The following is a 21343-nucleotide window of genomic DNA, read 5'->3' as shown; positions in this document are numbered from 1 at the left end:
TTACAAAATTTAATATTAATACACTTCAGTTTGTTATTTATGTGTGATTCATCTGTAGATTTTATCTTTACCTTCATAAGTTATCGTGTGTTATGTGTACTACTGTGTTTGACGTCTTCGTTTGAAGAAACATTGTCCCGTTTCTATATACATTATCTGGTTATTTACGTTATAAACGTTTATATAGTTCAATGACAATAAACTTGACTTGATATCACTGTGTATTGTGATGATGAAGAGTGGTAGCGTAGCTTGAAGGAGATTTAGACACATGGGTGATAACATGGCAGATAGAAAAATACAGAAAAGTATTTTAAATAGTGAAAATATAAAAAAATTAAGAGCAATTTGGCTACCAGTGCAAACTAATCACTTTAAGTTGATATTGCAGGTATTGCTACCAAGGTACTGACCATTGATAATGATAGAATTTGAGGACAAGAATAAAACTATCTTGCTAGAATTACATGATCCCACACCTGAAATATTGCAAACAGTTTCGGTTTCTGCCTAAGTACACACTTGGAAGAGAGTTGGTGCACCAAAGATAATCATCTTCATTCTTGGGGTGTTGGGGAGGGTTTGTTGTCCTTATTGGAGAGATTAAGTAGACTCTGAAAAGTTTACGTACAGGAAGTTTATTAACCACACTAGTGTGGCAAAGATTTAGGTGTGTGTAAAGGTGAGGGCGTCTCTACCATATGTTTTACATTTACGTCACCTCATTGTTATTGTGTAATTATAGCAATAAAAACACAACTGCAACTGGACTCAGGAGAGCAACAGGTTAGAATCATTCTTGTGGAGGCAGAACTTGAAGTCAAGGGAGAAGCAGAAGGTGAATTAGCTCAATGTACTGTAGCCAGTGAGATCCTGAATCAGCTTTCAGTAAACTCATTCCATTATACTTTGTATCCATTTTAGTATAAACTTAAAGCAGCACTGAAGAATTTGAGAGGTAAAATTAACCCAGGCCAATGATTCAGATGATTATGCAATAATTGCTCAGTTTTAAACTGTGTAGCATAACGGCCAGACAAAATGAGTTTTAATAGTTTTTATCTGACTATTCGGCCATTGGCAGCAGTGCTATAATGATGATTCACCACAACCTGTTGACTCATGAACCAGGGCTAAACCTGATTCAATGAAGAATGTAGAAAGCAATGGCACAGCTAATATCAGGTAAACTTAAAACTAAGGTGCCATTATGGTAAAGCAAAAACATCGAAGAATGTTCATTCCAAAAAGGGAAAGCAGTGTGCAATAGATGAAGCTAACAATTTTCTAACCTCTGGACAGCACAGTGGCACAGCTCCAGCAACTGCTCATTCCAGAACTCCAATGCTGTCTGAGTGGAATTTGCATGTTCACTCTGTGACTGCATCGTTCCTTTTGCGTGCTTAGGTTTCCTCCCATATCCCAATGTAGAATGGCTGATTCTAATATAAGTGGCCCCAGCGTGCAGGTGAGTGCATAGGAATGAGGATAAAATTAAAATAAGATAAATGTTAATGAGCATTTGATGATCAGTTCAGACTCAGTGGGGTCTGTTTTTGTGCAATATGACTCCATGACTTTACGGATCATATTAATAGTGTAATACTACCACCACCACAACATATACATGTCCCACCTACAATAGAACTTGTGGGTCCAGAATAGGACTGTATAGTCATCAAAGATCTCACCATTAAAGGAGGGGATGTTGTCATCAGATTCCGATGGACAACCGAAGACAGAGAGAGAGAAGAATAGTGTAAGTACCACTACATTTATAAATAATAATGAACCACTTCAAGAACCTATCTTCCTCAACAATACAGAAGGTAAGCATGTGCACCAAATTCAAGATTGAAGCATTTGCAAAGGTAATGATCCATCTGAGCCTTATTCTTAAGTCCCCACTATCACAGAAACTGGTTCTTAACCAAAATAATTTCATCCAGAGAAAGCAAGAAACGAATGTTACAAAGACAATGGGACCAAACAATAACTAGGTATTGCTGAAGATCCTCATCCACAGACTTCTAGGCCTTCAAACATTATAGAACATATAATGCTCCATATTATGAAGCAATTATATTGTTTCAGCACAGCTACAACATGAGCATCCAGTGACATTGTCAAACAGTGCCCAGGGTTAATCTGTCCATAAAACCCAGCAGGACCAATCCAATCAATATTATTACTGCTACATTTATACCTGCAAAGAACTAGAAGGGGTCATGAAGATTGCTATCAATTAGCCTGCTCACAATAGCTTTGGCAGTACCACATAATTCAAGATTCTGTATATTACTGTCATGATCAAACGAAAGGATGAATTGCAGTGGTGAGCTGTGAGTGATTTCCCACGGCATCAAAACATCTTTTGATCACACGAGGAGAAAGGAATCAAAGGGAAACTGGCTGGTGTTTTATCTAGTACAAAAGGAAAATAGTTGAGATTCTCAAATGACTGTTGGATTTCTTAGGGCAATATAGGGCGGTTGTCTACAGCCCATCAACTTCAATTGCTTCACCACTGACATGAAAAGATCAGAAGCAATCATATTCCTTGATGATTATACCATATGAATTTCTTTCATAATAATGAAGCAGCCCATGTCTGCATCTTAAACTCGAGTTAATATTGGAAGTTAAAATTTGCACCATGCCACTGGTATGCTGAAATAGTCTCCAACATGGACGCCTCACCATAGACATTGTTGAAGTGGACCAGTGTAAAGAGTGGGAGACTTTGGTAAGGTCATATCTGATAGGTTTCTTCTTTTTCTTCATTCTTCACCTGTTAATACATAGAGCAGTGAGAATGGTTGTGCTGTGTCCTTTGTGTGACACGTGGGAATTACAGGAGACCTCCAGCCTCCTGGACAACCAAATCTGCACCAGGTGTACTGAGCTACAGCTCCTTGGAGAACACACTAAGGAATGGAGCTACAACTCATACTGAAAACTGAGGTGGTGATACATAGGAGCTACAGAGATGTAGTCACCCCTAAATTGCAGGAGACATGTACCAGCTTGACTGTCAGTAGAGCGAAAGGAAATGGGCAGCCAGTACAGAGTAATGGCCGGATTTTCTGTGTAAATGAGGGAAGTACAAGACAGACATATTCCAAATAAGAAGAAATTTTCGAATAGAAGAAGGGCACTACCTTAGCTGACAAATGAAATCAGAGCCAAAGTAAAAGCAAAAGAGAGGGCATACAATGAAGCCAAAGCCAGTGTAAAGACAGAGGATTGGGAAGCTTTTAAAAATTTGCAGAAGGAAACTAAGAATGTCATTAGGATCCTTTCAACAATATGGTCAATTATCAGGGTAGAAGATTAACAAAGATAAAACCCAATTACTTTCATATAACTATAGCCCATCAAGAGAAAGTGAAAGTAGATATCCCTTGGCATGGCAAACAGAGTCTTTCAAATATTTGGACATCATCATGCCAAAAGATTTGGCCAAACTATTAGAATACAATTATTTGCCTATATATAAAAAATTAACGAAGACATAACAAGATGGAATCTAATTCCTTTCTTTAGTCTCAGTTCAAGGACTGAATTCATTAAAATGAATATATTGCCCAGACTATTATATTTCTTTCAGACTCTACCAATAGAGATTAACCAAAATCAATACAATGAATGGCACAAAATGTTATCAAGGTATATATGGCAAGGTAAAAGACCTAGAGTTTATCTCAAAACTTTGCAATTAGCCAAGGAAAAGGGGGGATGGGGTCTACCTTCTCTTTGAGATTATCACCTTGCAGCACAGCTGAGACCTGTGATATACTGGTGCAACCCATCATATGACGCCCAATGGAAAAAACATTGAGGAGAATATAACTTGCATCCCCATACAGGCAATTTTGGCTGATAACAACCTACAAAGTTATATAAATACTATTGATAACCCATGAGTGAAATGTACTTTTAAAATATGGAAAACTATTATAAAAGAACATAAACTAGGGGGAGATACTGTAATTCTTAACTATTGTGCATATGACTTGGATTTTATGCTGAATATACTGGATGCTAGATTTAAGGACTGGACAGCTAAAGGAATAACACTTCTATGCAATATAATGAAAGAAGGAACACTGTTTAGTTTTGAAATGCTTGAAAAGAGAAAATTAAGCATAGATAAACAAGATTTTTATCGGGATTTGCAGATGCGACATTATGTTATTAGGAGGTGAAAAACGTAACCGAGGCAAGTACATGGTTGATAGAACTGTTTAGAAAAATATATAATTCATATAATAGTAGTAGAATCATTTCAAGCGTGTATAACGGTCTGTCAAATCTTAAAACCCACTCGACTTCATACATTAGAACAAAACGGGAGAAGGAAGGAGGGATAATTATATCTGAGGAAGAATGGACAATAATATGGAGATATCAATGGAAGTGTACCAGTTCACAGAAATGAAGGGAGTTTGGGTGGAAAAACCTGATGATATTTTATTACAACCTTTCATAAATCCCTTTATGATAGTAACCTCCCTGTTTGCTGGAGAAATTGTGGAAATCAAAATGCAAACCGTTACCATATTTTCTAGGATTGCCCCATTATCAAGGACTGTTGGAGTGGGATACACAATGCTCTACAAGACATTTTTAAATGTGAAATACCCTTAGAAAGTAAGACCATATATTTTGGGTATATACCTCAAGAATGGTTGAAAAGAGATAAATATTTAATGAATATACTGCTGGTGGCTGGTAAAAAGACTCTTACCAGGAAGTGGTTATCACAGGAGAGCCCAACTTTAAATACATGGATGGAAATTACAATGGACATTTACAAAATGGAGAATATAACAGCATCTGAAAATCATAAACTGGAACAATTTGATTCATACTGGGAAAAATGGTTTAACTACATACATAACACCCCACAGACCTGATTTTATTTTCACAAATCAATGATTACGTTGTGTAAAAAAAATCACTCCCTACTTGCACCTAGTTTTCCTTCTGTTAGTTCTTTCTTTTCTATAAGTGCGTACCCCAGATAAATACTATGTGGAGAATTGTGGCAAACATGAATATATGATATATACATACAGTATCTGAAATACATCTTATGGAAGTGTTTGTATGATGCTGAATTTCAATAAAAAATAAATGACAAAAAAAAGGTCATTTGGAAGGGAAAGTTGAATTATGTAAGGAAGCTGGCAACTAATATCAAAGATATTATATACTACAAACTTCTTTAAGTAAGTATATAAAGGGTAAAAGAGAGTTGAGGGTAAATATAGGACCAATAGAAAATGATGCTGGAGATATTGTAATGAGAAATGCAGAGATGACAGAGGAACTGAATGAGTATATTGCATCAGTCTTCATAGTGGAAGACATCTGCAGTATATTGGACATTTAAGAGCGTCAGGGAAGTGAAATGTGTGCAGTGAAAATTACAACTGAGAAAGTGCTCAGGAAGTTTAATGGTCTGAGAGTGGATAAATCTCCTGGACCTGATGGAATGCACCCTCAGGTTCTGAAGGAAGTAGCTGGAGAGATTGCGGAGGCATTTACAATGATCTTTCAAGAATCGATAGATTCTGGCATTGTACCAGATGACCGGAAAATTGCAAATATTATTCCGCTATTTAAGAAGGATGGGGGGCAGCAGAAAGAAAACTATAGACCTGGTAGGCTGACATCAGTTGTTGGAATTGATATTCAGGGATGAGATTTTGGAGCACCCAAGATAGGCCAAAGCCAGCATAGTTTCCTGAAAGGAAAATCCTGCATGACTAACCTACTGCAATTTTTTGAGGAAATTACAAGCAGGGTAGACAAAGGGGATGCAGTGGATGTGGTTTACTTGGATTTTCAGAAGGCCTTTGACAAAATACAAACAAAAACATAGAAATCCTACAGCACAATACAAGCCCTTTGGCTCACAAAGCTGTGCTGAACATGTCCTTACCTGAGAAACTACCTAAGGTTATTCATAGACCTCTACTTTTCTGAGCTCCATACACTTGTCCAGGAGTCTCTTAGAAGACCCTATCATATCTGCCTCCATCTCTTTTGTTTCCCTCCCTGTCCCTTCAGAAATATCTAAAGCCTGGCACTCGAAGTAACCATTCCTGCCTCTGAGCCATCCAAGTCTCTGTAATAGCCACAGCATCATAGCTCCAAGTACTGATCCACGCTCTCTCATCTGCTTTGTTCATAATATTCCTTGCATTAAAATAGATACATCTCAAACCATCGGTCTGAGTGCATCCCTTCTTGATCACTGCCTATCCTCTCTCTTGTACTGTCTCTAAGCTTTCTCTATTTGTGAGCCAACTGCCTTTTCCAACGCTTCTTCGTTTTGGTTCCCACCCCCACCCCCCCAGCAATCCTAGTTTAAACTCTCCCCAATAGCCTTAGCAAACCTCCCTGCCAGAATATTGGTCCCCCTGGAATTCAAGTATAACACATCCTTTTTGCACAGGTCACTTCTGCCCCTAAAGAGATCTCAATGATTCAGAAATGTGAATCCCTGCCCCTTGCTCCAATCCCTCAGTCACGCATTTAACCTCCACCTCACTCTATTCCTATACCCATTGTCTCGTGGCACAGGCAGTAATCCTGAGATTGTTACCTTTGTGGTCCTGCTTCTGAACTTCTTTCCTAACTCCCTGTAGACTGCTTTCAGGACCTCCTGCCTTTGTCGTTGGTACCAATATGTACCACAATCTCTGGCTGTTCCCCTTTACACATCAGCATATATTGGACGTGATCAGAAACATCCAGGACCCTGGCACCTGGGAGGCAAACTACCATCCGAGTTTCTTTCCTGTGTCCACAGAATCACCTGCCTGATCCCCTAACAATAGAGTCCCCTATTACTACTGCCATCCTCTTCCTTTCCCCACCCTTCTGAGCCACAGGGCCAGACTCTGTGCCAGAGGTGCACAGAGTTGCTTCCCCCAGGTAGGTTGTTCCCCCCCCCCCCACAACAGTACTCAAGTACTCAAGGAGTATTTATTGTCAAGGGGTACAACTACAGGGGTGCTCTCTAGCCTCAGACTCCTGCCCTTCCCTCTCCTGACTGTTTCCCACTTATCTGCCTCACTAGGCCCTGGTGCCCTATACCTTCTCTATCACCTCCTCACTCTCCCTGACCAGCCGAAGGTCATTGAGCTGCATCTCCAGTTCCCCAACATAGTCCCTAAGGAACTGCAGCTCAATGCACCTGGTTCAGATGTGGCCCTCTGGGAGGCTAGGAGTCTCCAGGACCTCCCACATCTGACACCAAGCACAGAAAACCGGCCTCACACACATAATTACTGCCTGTATTCTACACAGGCAACCTACTTCGCCTCAACCCCTTATCCCCTAAGCCCCATTGAGCCAATACCTTCCTACTCTGCCTCCCTCTACTCCTACACCCACTCTATAATACTGTCTCCTTTCAAACTCTTCTCGCTGCTCTCACTGGCTGACGTCCACGTGCTTGCACAGTCATGCCCCAATCAAACCGCTGAAGATGCCACAAAGGAGGCTGCTTAGCAAGGTAAGAGCCCATGGAAGTTACTAGCATGAGTGGAGCATTGATTGATCGACAGAAAGCAAAGAATGGGTATGAAGGGATCCTATTCTGGCTGGTTGCCGGTTACCAGTGGAGTTCCACAAGGGTTGGTGTTGGGACCACTGCTTTTTATGATGTATGTCAATGATTTGGACTATGAGATTAATCGATTTGTGGCTGAATTGCTGTTGACACAAAGACAGGTGGAAGAATGGATAGTGTTGAGGAAACAGAGAGCCTGCAGAGAGACTTAGATAGTTTAGGGGAATGTTCAAAAATGTGGCGAATGAAATACAATGTTGGAAAGTGTATGGTCATGCACTTTGGTGGAATAAATAAACAGGTAGACTATTATTTAAATAGGGAGAGAATTCAAAACAGAGACGCAAAAGATCTTGGGAGTCCTTGTGCACAATGCCCTGAAGGTTAACCTCCAGGTTGAGTCAGTGGTGAAGAAGGTGAATGCAATGCTGGCATTCATTTTTAGAGGTTAAGAATATAAGAGCAGGGAAGTGATGTTGAGACTCTATAAGACACTTGTGAGACCATACTTGGAGTATTGTGTGCAGTTTTGGGCTCCTTATTTTAGAAAGGATATACTGACATTGGAGAGGGTTCAGAGAAGATTCAAGAGCATGATTCTAGGAATGAAAGGATTACTGTATGAGGAATGTCTGGCAGCTCTTGGGCTGTATTCCCTGGCGTTCAGGAGAATGAGGGGGGATCTCATAGAAACGTTCCGAATGTTAAAAGGCCTGAACAGATTAGATATGGCAAAGTTATTTTCCACGGTTAGGGGAGTCTAGGACAAGAGGGCCGACTTCAGGATTGAAGAACGTCCATTTAGAACAGAGATGCAGAGAAATTACTTTAGTCAGAGGGTGGTAAATCTGTGGAATTTGTTGCCATGAGCAGTTGTGGAGGCCAAGTCATTGGGTACATTTACAGCAGAGGTTCTTGATTAGCCAGGGCATTAAACGTTATGGAGAGAAGGCAGGGGAGTTAAGATGACTGGAAGAATTGGATCAGCCCATGATTGAATGGCAGAGCAGACTCAATGGGTCAAATAGCCTACTTCTGCTCCTATATCTCATGGTCTATAGTCTACCCCTTTAGCCGTTCCCCTCAATATTAAGTATAGCATTTTGGAAGATAGAGATGGAGAGGTAGTAATGAGGATCAAGGAAATGGAAGATGAACTGAATTAATATTTTGCCTCAGTCTTCACTACAGAAGACACCAGCAGTATGCTGGAAGTTTGAGAGCATCAAGGGCAGAAATGAGTGCAGTTGCTATTAATTGGGAGGAGGTGCTTGGGCAGCTGAAAGTCTTAAGGTAGATAAGTTATCTGGACCAGATGGTCTGCACCTCAGGGTTCTGGAAGAGGTAGCTGAAGAGATTGTGGAGGCATTAGTAATGATCTTTAAAGAAAAATAGATTTTGGCATGGTCTCAGAGAACTGGAAAATTGCAAACTTCACTCCACTCTTTAAGATCGGAGGGAGGCAGAAGAAAGGAAACTATAGGCCAGTCAATCAGCATGGTTTCTTGAAGCTAACATCTTGCCTGACAAGCAGAAGTTGAGAGTTTCCTGATTGGTCAGGACATTAGAGTATATGGCGAGAAGACAGGTGTATAGGGTTGAGTGGGATCCGGGATCAGCTATGATGTAACGGTGGAGCAGACTCGATGGGCTGAATGGTCTTTCTTTCTTTTTCAATCTTTTTATTGATTTTCATATGTACACAAAAAAAATAACATAATAATAAGTAAATTATGAATACAATAGACTTGAAATCACATTGATAATAAGATAACAATATCCTACTAAACATCAACAGAAGAAAATACCTTAATCAATCAAGTCCATATGATTATATGAAAAAAAACAAAAATAACCATTAAAAAAGAAAAAAAAATTGAAAATATGTGAAAAAAATTATATATTAAAAAAAATAAAACACTAAACTAAACTAACATGGGCAATAATAACAGCTTACAAGTATATGATAGTGTCAAAGAACTCCGGAACTCCATACCTGAACATGAATAAGCAGAAAGAAGGTCTGGAAAAGGCCAAATTAATTCATATGAAAATGTCGAATAAACGGTCTCCAAGTTTCTTCAAATTTAATTGATGAGTCAAAAATAGTGCTTCTAATTTTTTCCAAACTCAGATAAGAAATAGTTTGAGAAAGCCATTGAAATGTGGTAGGAGGATTTACTTCTTTCCAATTTTGTAATATAGACCTTCTGGCCATTAATGTTACAAAAGCAATCATTCGTCTGATTGAAGGGGAAAACTGATTACCATCTTCATTTGGTATGCCAAAAATTGCAGTAATAAAATGAGGTTGTAAATCTATATTCCAAATTGAGGAAATAGTAGTAAATATGTCCTTCCAGTAATTATGTAAAGTGGGACATGACCAGAACATATGGGTCAATGAGGCCACTTCTGAATGACATCTGTCACATTGAGGGTTAATATGAGAATAGAATCGAGCAAGTTTATCTTTAGACATATGAGCTCTATGTACAATTTTAAATTGTATTAAAGCATGTTTAGCACATATAGAAGAAGAATTAACCATTTGCAAAATTTTTTCCCATTTATCTGTTGATATGTTATATCGAAGTTCTTTTTCCCATTCTTGTTTAATTCTAACTGATATTTCTGGTTGTATCTTCATAATCATATTATAAATAAAAGCTACTAATCCCTTCTGACAAGGATTTAAGGTAAAAATCAAATCTGGAATGTCCACCAAAGTTGAATTAGGAAAAGATGGTAAAACTTTATGTAAGAAATTTCTAATTTGTAAATATCTGAAAAAATTAGATTTAGGTAATTCAAATTTGTTGGAAAGTTGATCAAATGACATCAAAGTATCTTCAAAAAAGAGATCACGAAAACATTTTATACCTTTCCTTTTCCATATGTTAAAAGCTTGATCTGTCCAAGAGGGTTTGAAAAAGAAATTAAGTAAGATAGGGCTATCAAGAACAAAGTTTTTCAAAGTAAAAAACTTACGAAATTGAAACCAAATTCGTAATGTATGTTTAATAACAGGATTAGATATTTGTTTATTAAATTTAACTAAATCCGCAGGAAGACAAGAACCAAGAACAGAGAATAGAGAATATCCCTTTACCTCATTACATTCCAAATTTACCCACTGTGGGCACAGTGGTGAATCCAAATCTAGTTTCCAATACAATAAATTACGAATATTATTTGCCCAATAATAAAATCTAAAATTGGGTAAAGCTAAACCACCATCTTTTTTTTGATTTTTGTAATTGCTTTTTACTTAACCTAGGGTTTTTATTTTGCCACACAAATGAGGAAATTTTTGAATCAATGTTATCAAAAAAAGAAGTTATACAAATTATCTCTTTATGCTGATGATTTGCTACTATATATTTCTGACCCTGATAGGTCTATTCCTGCTATTTTATCCTTGTTGGTTCAATTTGGTACTTTTTCTGGTTATAAACTAAATTTAGATAAGAGTGAATTATTTCCTTTAAATGCACAAACTTTATTGAGTGATAGGATACCATTTAAAGTTGCTACTGATAACTTTACCTATTTAGGTATAAAAATTACCAAGAAATATAAAGATTTATTTAGACTGAATTTTTTACCTATGCTTCATCAAATTCATCAACTTACTACAAGATGGTCTCCTTTGTTTTTATCATTAATTGGTCGGATTAATGCTATTAAAATGATGATTTTACCGAAATTTTTATACTTATTTCAAGCCCTACCAGTTTTTATTCCTAAATCTTTTTTTTTTTGAATGGTCTAATTCTGCTCCTATGTCTCATGGTCTTATTGTTTGAATCTGTTGGAATTTTTTGAAGAAATAACAAGCAGGACAGACAAAGAAGAATCAGTGGATGTGTACTTGGATTTTCAGAAGACATTTGATAAAGAGCCACACATGAAGCTGCTTGGCTAGACAAGACTCCATGGTACTACTAGAAAGATATCAGCATGGACAGAGTATTGGCTGATTGGCAGGAGGCAAGGAGTGGGAATAAAGGAAGCTTTTCTGATTGGTTGCTGGTGACTAGTGGTAATCCACACGGGTTGGTGTTGGGACCCCTTTTTACATTGTATGATCTGGCTGTCAGAATTGATGGCTTTGTGGCCAAGTTTGTGGATGTTACTAGGATAGTTGGAGGGGCAGGTAGTGTTCAGGAAGCAGGGAGGTTGTAGAAGCACAAATTAGGAGAATGGGCAAAGAAGGGGCAGATGGAATAGTGTCGGGAAGTATATGGTCATGCAATTTGGTAGAAGGAATAAACAGGAAGAATATTTAAATTTCTGAGGTGCAAAGGAACTTGGGAGTCGTTGTGCAGGGTTCTCTAAAGGTTAACTTTCAGGTTGGGTCAGTGTGAGAAAGCAATGTCAGTATTAATTTTGAGAGGACTAGAATATCAAAACAAGGATGTAATGCTGAGGCTTAATAAGACAATGATGGTGCTCCACTTGGAGCATATGAGCAGTTTTGGGCCCCTTATATGAGAAAGGATGTGCTGAAGAGGCTTCAAAGGAGGTTCACAAAAATAATTCCAGAATGAAAGGTTTATCATATGAAGAGCATTTGATGGATCTGGGCCTGTACTTGTTGGAATTCAGAATAATGAGGGAGGATCTCATTGAAACCTATCGAATGTTGTATACAGAGTGGACGTGGAGAGGATGTTTCCAATGGTGGGGTAGTCTCAGACCTGAAGCCACAAGCTTAGAATAGAGGGACATCCATTTAGAATGGGGATGAGGAGGCATTTCTTTAGCCAGAGGATGGTAAATCTGTGGAATTTATTGCTACACGCAGCTTTGTAGATGAGGTCATTGGATGAACATTTGCGGGGGTTGATAGGTTCTCAATTAGTCAGAGCATGCAAGGTTACAGGGAGATTGCAGGAGAATGAGGTTAAGAGGGAAATGGATCAGTCATGATCAAATGGCAGAGCAGAGTCAATGGACCAAATAGCTTAATTCTGCTCCTATGTCTTATGGTTTTATGGATTTATAGTCACCAAATCTTCTCCAGTCAACATCATAGAGGGAGAGGTGATTGCCATTGACCAGGAACTTAACTGAACCAACCAGGTGAATGTTATGTCAACAAGTGGTGAGACTTTGAGTGGCAAATCACTGACTTCCTGGCTTTCTAAGGTCCTTCTATCACAGAGAAAGTATGAAAATACCATCACTTGCATAATCCTATCATACATTTTCTGGACTTGAAAATAAATCTATATTAATTTTTGTTGCTATATCCAAATCACTGAATTCCCTATTAAAATTGTTGTGGTAATACCTTCACCAGAACGGAAAGGTTCAAGATTATAGCTCACTGCCACCTGAATGGCAAATAGGGTTGGGCAACAAATGCTCAGAGCCTGCAAATATATGTGAAACAAACCTCATCTTTCTTTCTACAGAGAAATAATTTCCCTTTATGATTTCCTCTTTCCATTGCTGGGATAAAGAAATTTGTTTCTCATCTTCACCTCTTCCAACAAGACTTTCAGGATTCTTTTGGGATCTAAAGACTTGCTTTCTATTTCATTTATATTTTGCAGGAAATTAAACAACACTTTCATTACATTGGAAAAGGAAGTCTGTCTAAGGAAATGCGTTTACACTTGAATTAGCCCTCTGGAAAATTATGTCCAAAGAATGCAGATTTCATAGCTCATAATCTAAGCCACAACCCAGAAACAAAAATAACCGGGCCTGATAACCAATCCACTGAGTGCATTTTGTATCTGCAGAAACAAAACTGAAAATTAACCCCTTAATATCAGATGACTGCAGAAAAATATCTTGGCAAAAGTATTTATTCATTACCAAAAGCTTCAAGGCCACATTGCAGTGATATATTTCAGTTCATATTGATAAATTGGTTAATAATAAGCTTCCAGGTGAGAAGAAACCAGCTATGTAAACCATACTCATCTAGTTTTCAAACAAGTGATTCTGTTAAACTTCAATTGGAATTGCTGGAGCTTTCTGGGAGGAATCATTATCTGCTATTCACCTGAACTATATATTATAATACTTAAGCATACTCCTTGTAGGGTCTTTTAATCATAAAAAAGATTCTTTTCACCAGCCTTGTATCCTTTTGTCAGAAGAATTCCAGACCCAAATATTAAAACATAATTTAAAAAAGGTTGCTCTCTCTCCTGTTAGTCCAGTTCTCAAACTGCCAGAGCCCTTCCTGGGGATTTCTGTAACTAAACATGTTAAACAGAAAATGACAAAGCAAGACCATAGTGCAGGCAGATTACAGTGAGGGCATCATCACATTTAGATTTGCTAAAAAATTCAGAGGCAAATAATAGCCATTTATATTTCTCTTTTAAACTCCCGGTAAAAGGAATTTAAAAGGGAGAATAAAACTACAGCTATGTAGTTTCCTGCACCACCCAGTGACCCTAGATCTCTGTCTCTAAGGCCGACATCAGGCTGTCTTTCAAGAGGGCAAATCGTCGAGGGCAAGGTGGCAGAGCCCAAAGGAGTACCCAGTAGGGCTCTGAAAACATGTGCCACCCAACTGGTGGAGATGTTCAAAGACATTTTCAATCTCTCCTTGCTGCAGTCACAAGTTCCCTTTCTCAGAAGGGAAAGGGTGAGCAATTTCAAATTCCTGAGTGTCAATATCTCTGTATTGAAGCATATGGGAAAGGAAAGCAGATATAAAATACAGAAACTAACCTGGACCCAACATATTGATGCAGCTACAAAAAAGGCACAACACTGGCTATATTCCATAAGGAATTTGAAAAAATTTGATATGTCTCCAAAAACACTTGAAAATGTCCACAGATGAACTGTGGCGAGCATTCTAACTTGCTGCATCACCATCTGGTTGGGGGAGGGGGTGCTACTGTACAGGACCAAAGTAAGCTGCAGTGAGTTGTAAAAATAGTCAGCTCTATCATGAGCATTTGCCTCCATGGTATCTAAGACATCTGCAAGGGGTGATTCCATCATTAAGGACCCCATCACACAGGACATGCCCTGTTCTCATTGGAATGAGGTATAGAAGCATGGAGGTACAGGAGCCTGAAGACACACACTCAACGATTCAGAAACAGCTCCTTCTCCTCTGCCATCTGATTTCAAAATGGACATCGAACCCATGAACACTACCTCACTACAGTTTTTATTTCTATTTTTATGCTACTTGTTTAATTTACCTATTTTATATTATATGTTTTCTATAATTCATGCTCTTTTCTTTAATACGTACAGCAATGTACTGCTACCTCAAAGTCAACAAATTTCATGACATATAATAAACCTGATTCTGATTTTGATTCTGAAAGGTATAGTAAAACTGAAACTGAATTTCAAAACCGAAATTTGAATCGTGGAAAGGTACACAAAATGAGAGGATGGAAGTTTTTAAGAATTCAAATTTATTATTGGAGAGAAGCAAAACAGTGTTTTGAGTGTAAAAGCAATGTTTTTTTTTTCAGGAGAATTTGTCCTGAAATGACGAACAGCTTTGTCAATCAATCCTCTTCTTTTTGGCCTCCTCTGACTGCTGAAAGCTGCAGGTCCTCCAAACAGATATCCTTGTACAGGAAGTGTGCAAGATTCAGCAAATCACAAAGATTTTTTTTAAGACTTTGACCAGCTGGTACTGTATGAGGCATCGTCATGTGCTTTCCACATACCGTAAATATTGCTTCATAATTTCAATTGTCACATTAATTTGACCTGACCACATTTGTGCTCGTGCATTTGAGGAGGCTGACTAGAACAATGCCTTCAAACATCACTGAGAGTCTTTGATCCTCCATGGTTCAGCCCTTCACAAACACATGGAAAAGGAAGGCAGATATAAAATAACAACTTGAGAGCTACCTTAAAATCTAGCTGTGGCTTGCATGAATATCTCATTTATTTTATTTTATTTAGAGATACACCACAGGATAGGCCCATCCAGCCCTTCAGCAGCAACCCCTGATTTAACTTTATCCCAATTACAGGACAAATTACAATGACTCATTAGCTTACTAATTGGTACATTTTTGGATTGTGGGACGAAACCAGAGGACCTTGAGAAAAACCCACGCCTTCCACAGGGAGGACATACATACTCCTTGCGGATGATACAAGATTGAACTTAGAATTCCAGTGCCCCAAGCTGCAATAGCATCGTACCAACTGCCACGCTGCTGTGGCCCCCAAGGTATAAGTGTGTATGATATTCAGAACACATACCACAAACATGAAGTAGAAACATTTTTGTTTCCTTGAAGAAGTTTCATTAGGTTGGGTAATCAATATGGGCTTGTTTCTCCATTTTGAGTGCATATGGGCTGAGATACCTAGGACTTAGTGGGGATACAGCGCTTTTTTCAATATATTTAATAACCTTAATTTTTCCACTGTCTGGTAATTTCTTCCCACATGTACAGAATTTGCAATTCTGGTATTACTGTATCTTCCTGTGATGTTGTCTCTCTCCTCCAACAAATTTCCTGTGTGGGACATGCAAATGTAACATGCCTTTTGTAATTAGGACTGAGGGTATTGGACTTGGAGATCATTCTGATGCACGTTTGCTTAACCATCCAGTGGATTTGGATTTTTTTAAGAGACAGCTTTGGTAGTATCTTTCCAGTGTCATAAGTGAGTCATCATTGACATGGAACTTGACTTCCAGATATTTGCGCACCAATCATTGTCTGCATACTGCATGTCAACCAGCACGGTCAGGGTGACCTTGGTCCAGCAGTGTAGGCACTGCAGTTTGAAGAGTCTCCCAACAGTTCAGAAGATTAATTTCACTCCACAGGAAGTTTGTTGAAGGAGAGAGAAAACATTGCAATAAGATATAGTATATCAGAAAAAGCATAAGGCTTCTATGCAGCCTTGTCAGATACTGATTTATCATAGATAAGTTGGTGAGGATCATTGCTTGCATATCATTATGAAGCAAATTTGGATTTAAGCATTTTGTCTATTGGAGATGATAGTGGAGAATTCTGCGATGGTTGTTCCTGTGGACGACGGTTGCTAGATCTCTTTGTTGTTAAAAAGCAGAGAAAATGCTTTAATGATGGCATTCAGACTCTGAGCCCATGTGTTGGAAAACATAGTCGAACATAGAGGAGTAGGAGGCCACCACTTCTCAGACTACCTCTGTGCCATCCCAGCATGCAAATTCTGGTGACTCTGGGGTCTGTGGTCTGCAATCCCACATTGGACCCTGAGTAGCAACACATGTCTTAATCTTGAGGGATAACCTAAGACTAAAGACATGAATAAAAATCAAAAATCTCTCTCTCAGCTAAACTACAAATAGACTCGGTTACACTGGGAACTCTGAAAAATGCCTATTCTGAAAGCCTGATCCTTAAGTACATTACTGTCAGCTCTTCAGAAGAACATCTCAGCATCCTATTTTATGCAAGAATGCAAACAAATGTATAGGCAGACTGACAATTGAACATTATCTCAGTACTAATGCGGATAATATGTGGTAAGACATGACTGCTTAACGGTATGGATGGGCATTGGAAAGCATTTATCATGAATATAGCAAGGGCTTTCTTACACTGAGCTGGCCTGAAGAATTGCCAAGCCACAGGCGCAAGTACAGTTCTGGCATCAAGTAGGTAAAAGCTATCAAATTAAGTTTGTGACCTGGAAAGTCCAAGGTCAGGTGTGCTTCATGCACACACAGAATAAATAAGCAGTCTGCCACGATTTGCAGATGCTCTGCAGTAACTTTGTAATCCTTCCAATGTTTTCTTGCTCAGATTTATAAATTATCAGAGGATTTCTAATCGTATTTGTAAATTTTCTGGATGTGAATATGTTAATTGAGTGCCAGCATGACCTTCAGTGACCACCTGTATAAAATCCAACAGCCATTCATGGGTTTCAGGCAAAGAAAAGTTTGCTGTTTGCAGAACTCCAGTCCATGATTGTATCAGATTCCAGGCTAAATAATCTGCTGTCTTGCATTCTGACCCACTTCCTGGCAACCTGTGCAATAACTCAACGCACAAATGTGCAATACTGGGCTGCTTTTAAGGCTCAGGGAAGATAATCTCATCATGGAGTGAACCAAGAGTGGTCCTGACTCCTGAATGTCTTTTGTTTTGTACTGAATAGACCAAAGGAAAGCCTTCTGAGGCTGGTTCTCCATCATTTGATTTGAGATTGCACATTTGTTGAGCTAATGACTCCATTGGAAGATCAGCTGCAAAGATTTTTATTACAAAAGCTTATTTCTCCATTTAATTAAGTCTTGGTTATACATAATCTAAAGGACAGAAGTTAAAAACAACTTTTTTCGTCTTCCAGCGATTATGTCTGACATTGGCTACTGAAAAAATAGATTGAAGGTAAGTAGTTACCATTGTAACATAAAAGAGGGAAAGAGACCTGAGCATCTATTTAAAAATTCATACCTTTCTTAAACGTGCTGCACCAGTTCCAGACTGAATTGCCTTCAATAATGCAGTTCGTGCATCTCCTTGATTAAGAAAAGATGTGGTTGAAAACTTTCCAGTTTTTGTAAAATTTGAAGCCAATGGAGGTGGTGGAGGAGGAGGGGAAGGAGATTGTAGTTCTGGTTGTCTTGTTTGAAAATATTCCTTTGTTGATGTAGAAGATGCATCATTTTTTGTGTCCTGTATTTCTTTAGAAGCTGTGGAAGTTGTCTGTCAAAACAGCAATTTGTTTTTACCAAAAATACAAATTATATGAAAAATTGCAACAATTCATTTTAAGTAATGCAAGTAAAACTACTGCCTATATAAATGACTTTGTCATACCAAAATGTCAATTATTTAATGTCTCTCCTTATCCAGGACATGCTTTCTTCTCATCACTACCATCAGGGAGGAGGCACAGGAGCCTGAAGACACACACTCAATGTTTTAGGAACAGCTTCTTTTCCTTCTAGATGGACCATGAACCCATAAACACAATCTCACATTCTGCTCTCATGTTTCTTACCATCAATTTTCTTTACATATTGCACTGCATTGCTACCACAAAGCTACCTATGTCATGATAATAACCTGGCATTTAAAGTTGCTAACTCCCTTCACCACCAATTCCCCAATGTAGACTGGCTCATGTTCGCCTTTCTTCTCCTTCTTTAAGTCAATAATCAGCTCTTTAGTTTTGTTGATGTTCAGTGAGAGGTTGTTACTGGGGCACCACTCAACTTGGTGTCCTACCTCACTCCGGTAAGCATACTCCTCACAGTCTGTGCTTCATCCAACAACAGCAGTGTCGCTGGTGAATTTGACAATGGTATTTGAACTGTGCTTAGCACATTCATGTGTACAGTACATAGAGTAGAGCAGATGGCTAAACAAGCAGGTTACTGATGCCCCCCCATGCTGATTAGTGCTGAGGAGATGTTCCAATCCTCACTGACTGAGGTTGGCCAATGAGTACGTTGAGTATCCAGCTGAAGATGGAGCCACAGAGGTCTAGGTCTTGCAACATGAAGGTGAGTTTAGATGGGATGATTTTGTTTGACACTGTACAGTAGTTGACTAACAGTAGTCTAATGTATGCATTCCTGTTGTACAGATGGTCCAGAGCATGGTAAAGAGCCAGAGAAATCACATCTACTGTTGACTTGTTGTTGCACATCCAGGTAGTTTCTGAGACAGGAGTTCAATTGTGTCAGATCCAATATCTCAAAGCACTTTATTATGGTTGACATAAGTGCTGCTGAATGCTGGTCATAAAGGCAGGTTATCACACTCCTTTTGGGCACCAGTACAATAGATGCCTTTATGAAGAAGATGGGAACTTAGACTGCAGGAGCAAGAAGTTGAATATGTCTATAAATACTACTCCCAGTTGATCTGCTCAGCTCTTTAGTCCTCTGCCAGGTATACCATTGGGACCAGATGCTTTTCGTGCATTCACCCTCTTTCAGGATGTCTGGACATCAGCCTCAGAGACTGAAATTACAGGTTGGGGTGTTTCTGTAGGTGTGCCATCGTTTTTCCTGTCAAAGCTTGCATAAAAGGCAGTGAGCGCAACTGGGAGGTGATGGGTTGCTGCCACTTGTGCCAACTCATCTTGCCTTGTAGTAAGTTACATTGTGCAAGCTGTGTACATGAAAACCTGAGACAGTGCAGTTTATTTATCAATGACATTTAACAGAATTCCTGCAATGCTTACTCTGTCGAACAAGAGCAAATCTGCAGCTATTGGAAATCCAAGCAACATGCATGAAATGCTGGAGGAACTCAGCAGATCAGGCAGCATCTATGGGGAAAGAGTACAGCTGACACTTAAGGCTGATCCCCTTCATCAATGCTTACTTGGTGTTGAGAGCAAAACAACCTGTGCCAGACACTAGTGAAAAAGTTGAACGACTTTCATATATGTGGTGTTCTTCATGACCTTGTATTGTGGCAACCAGATCTACTCAGGGTATATTAACTTGCATTTCACTGGCTTCCAGCATAACATCAGGTGTTCCTATTTTATGTGCTTCATCAAAAGAGACAACTATTCCCCACTTTCTTCAGACCAAGAGGTGAGAATGACAAGTAATTCACAATATTACTTTATTTTTTTCAGTTTCTGATTTTGAATACTCAACTTCTTGTGTTTCTTTCAATTTTGAGTTTTATTGATAATCCTCAGTTGTCTCCTGCTTTTGGGTAATTTTATTTTCTTTGGTTAGTCTGATCTTCATTTCTATACTTTCCCCTTTTCTATTTTGTTAAAAGTGCCAAAAGCTTTTATAACCTGAATTCTATTCCGTGTTTCAAATAATGGCAGATATACAGTTCCATGACAGATTATACTCCATACAACAGTTTCCATCACTCCCATTTCCTTTTAACATTATGTTTCATAATTAAGTTTTCCAGATAATTTTGACTATTTATATTTGTGTTCTTTTGGAACTCAATCTTTTCCAGTGTTTTTATGCAATGACAATTATAATTTTATAACAGTTTCATAATTGTGTAAAGGATGTACATATTCCTGATCAATTTTTCTACCCATTTGTGGTGAACTACATATACCTGTCTGGACACGCCCCCCTGCTGACTGCTCCTGTAGCCCCTCCCACTGACCATGGCTCCTCCCACAGACCCCAGTATAAAGGCGATTGAGGCATGAGCCCGGCCCTCAGTCTCCAGGATGTAGTATGGTGGTCAACTACTGCTTGTTCTTTCTTCCAGTCAATAAAAGCCAATATCTTGTCTCCCGTCTCAGAGAGTTATTGATGGTGCATAAAGGATGTAAATATTCCTAATCAATTTTTCTACCCATTATTAGCGAAGATCTTGAAATTATGCTGTGACAGAAGAGATAAAATGCTCCACATGATCCTTTGAAACATGTTTTCAAACAGTTTAGAAGCATTCTAACTTAAATAAATTAATTCCTCCACTACGTATAAATATGGATACATGATTAAGCATTTGTACTTATCTAATGCAAAGATATCCACACCTCTATCAGATCTAAGTTTTTCTAATTACAGTCTGAAAATTTGGCATAGCACATATAACAGTAGAGCACAGGAAGCCCATGAAGTCTGTGCCAACCCTGACGATCAACAGCCACATGTGGCACAGAAACAGGATCTTTGTACTATCAAGTCTATGCTCCCCCATTAAGCATCCACTTACACCAATATTAATTTCATTTGCCAAACTAATTCCAGCTGCCTGCAAAGAAACATTTCCTCCGTTCCTTGACTGTTCACATGTCTATCTGAATCTACTTAAGGTACCTGATTCCACCATTTCC

General features: G+C 38.7%; 1 protein-coding gene across 10 annotated transcripts in view; it reads right to left on the bottom strand.

Moving 5' to 3' along the window:
- The window catches only part of cobl (cordon-bleu WH2 repeat protein), a 322888-nt gene that overhangs the window by 6944 nt on the left and 294601 nt on the right, over nucleotides 1-21343 (bottom strand). For all 10 annotated transcript variants that reach the window (XM_059972440.1, XM_059972433.1, XM_059972437.1 and 7 more), the window contains one exon: nucleotides 18010-18261. In XM_059972440.1, coding sequence (XP_059828423.1) covers nucleotides 18010-18261 — 252 coding nt within the window. The remainder of the gene's footprint in view (nucleotides 1-18009; nucleotides 18262-21343) is intronic.

This window comes from Hypanus sabinus, chromosome 6, assembly GCF_030144855.1.
Source record: "Hypanus sabinus isolate sHypSab1 chromosome 6, sHypSab1.hap1, whole genome shotgun sequence".
NCBI classification, from domain to species: domain Eukaryota; kingdom Metazoa; phylum Chordata; class Chondrichthyes; order Myliobatiformes; family Dasyatidae; genus Hypanus; species Hypanus sabinus.
This window is presented reverse-complemented; position numbering and strand designations above follow the sequence as displayed.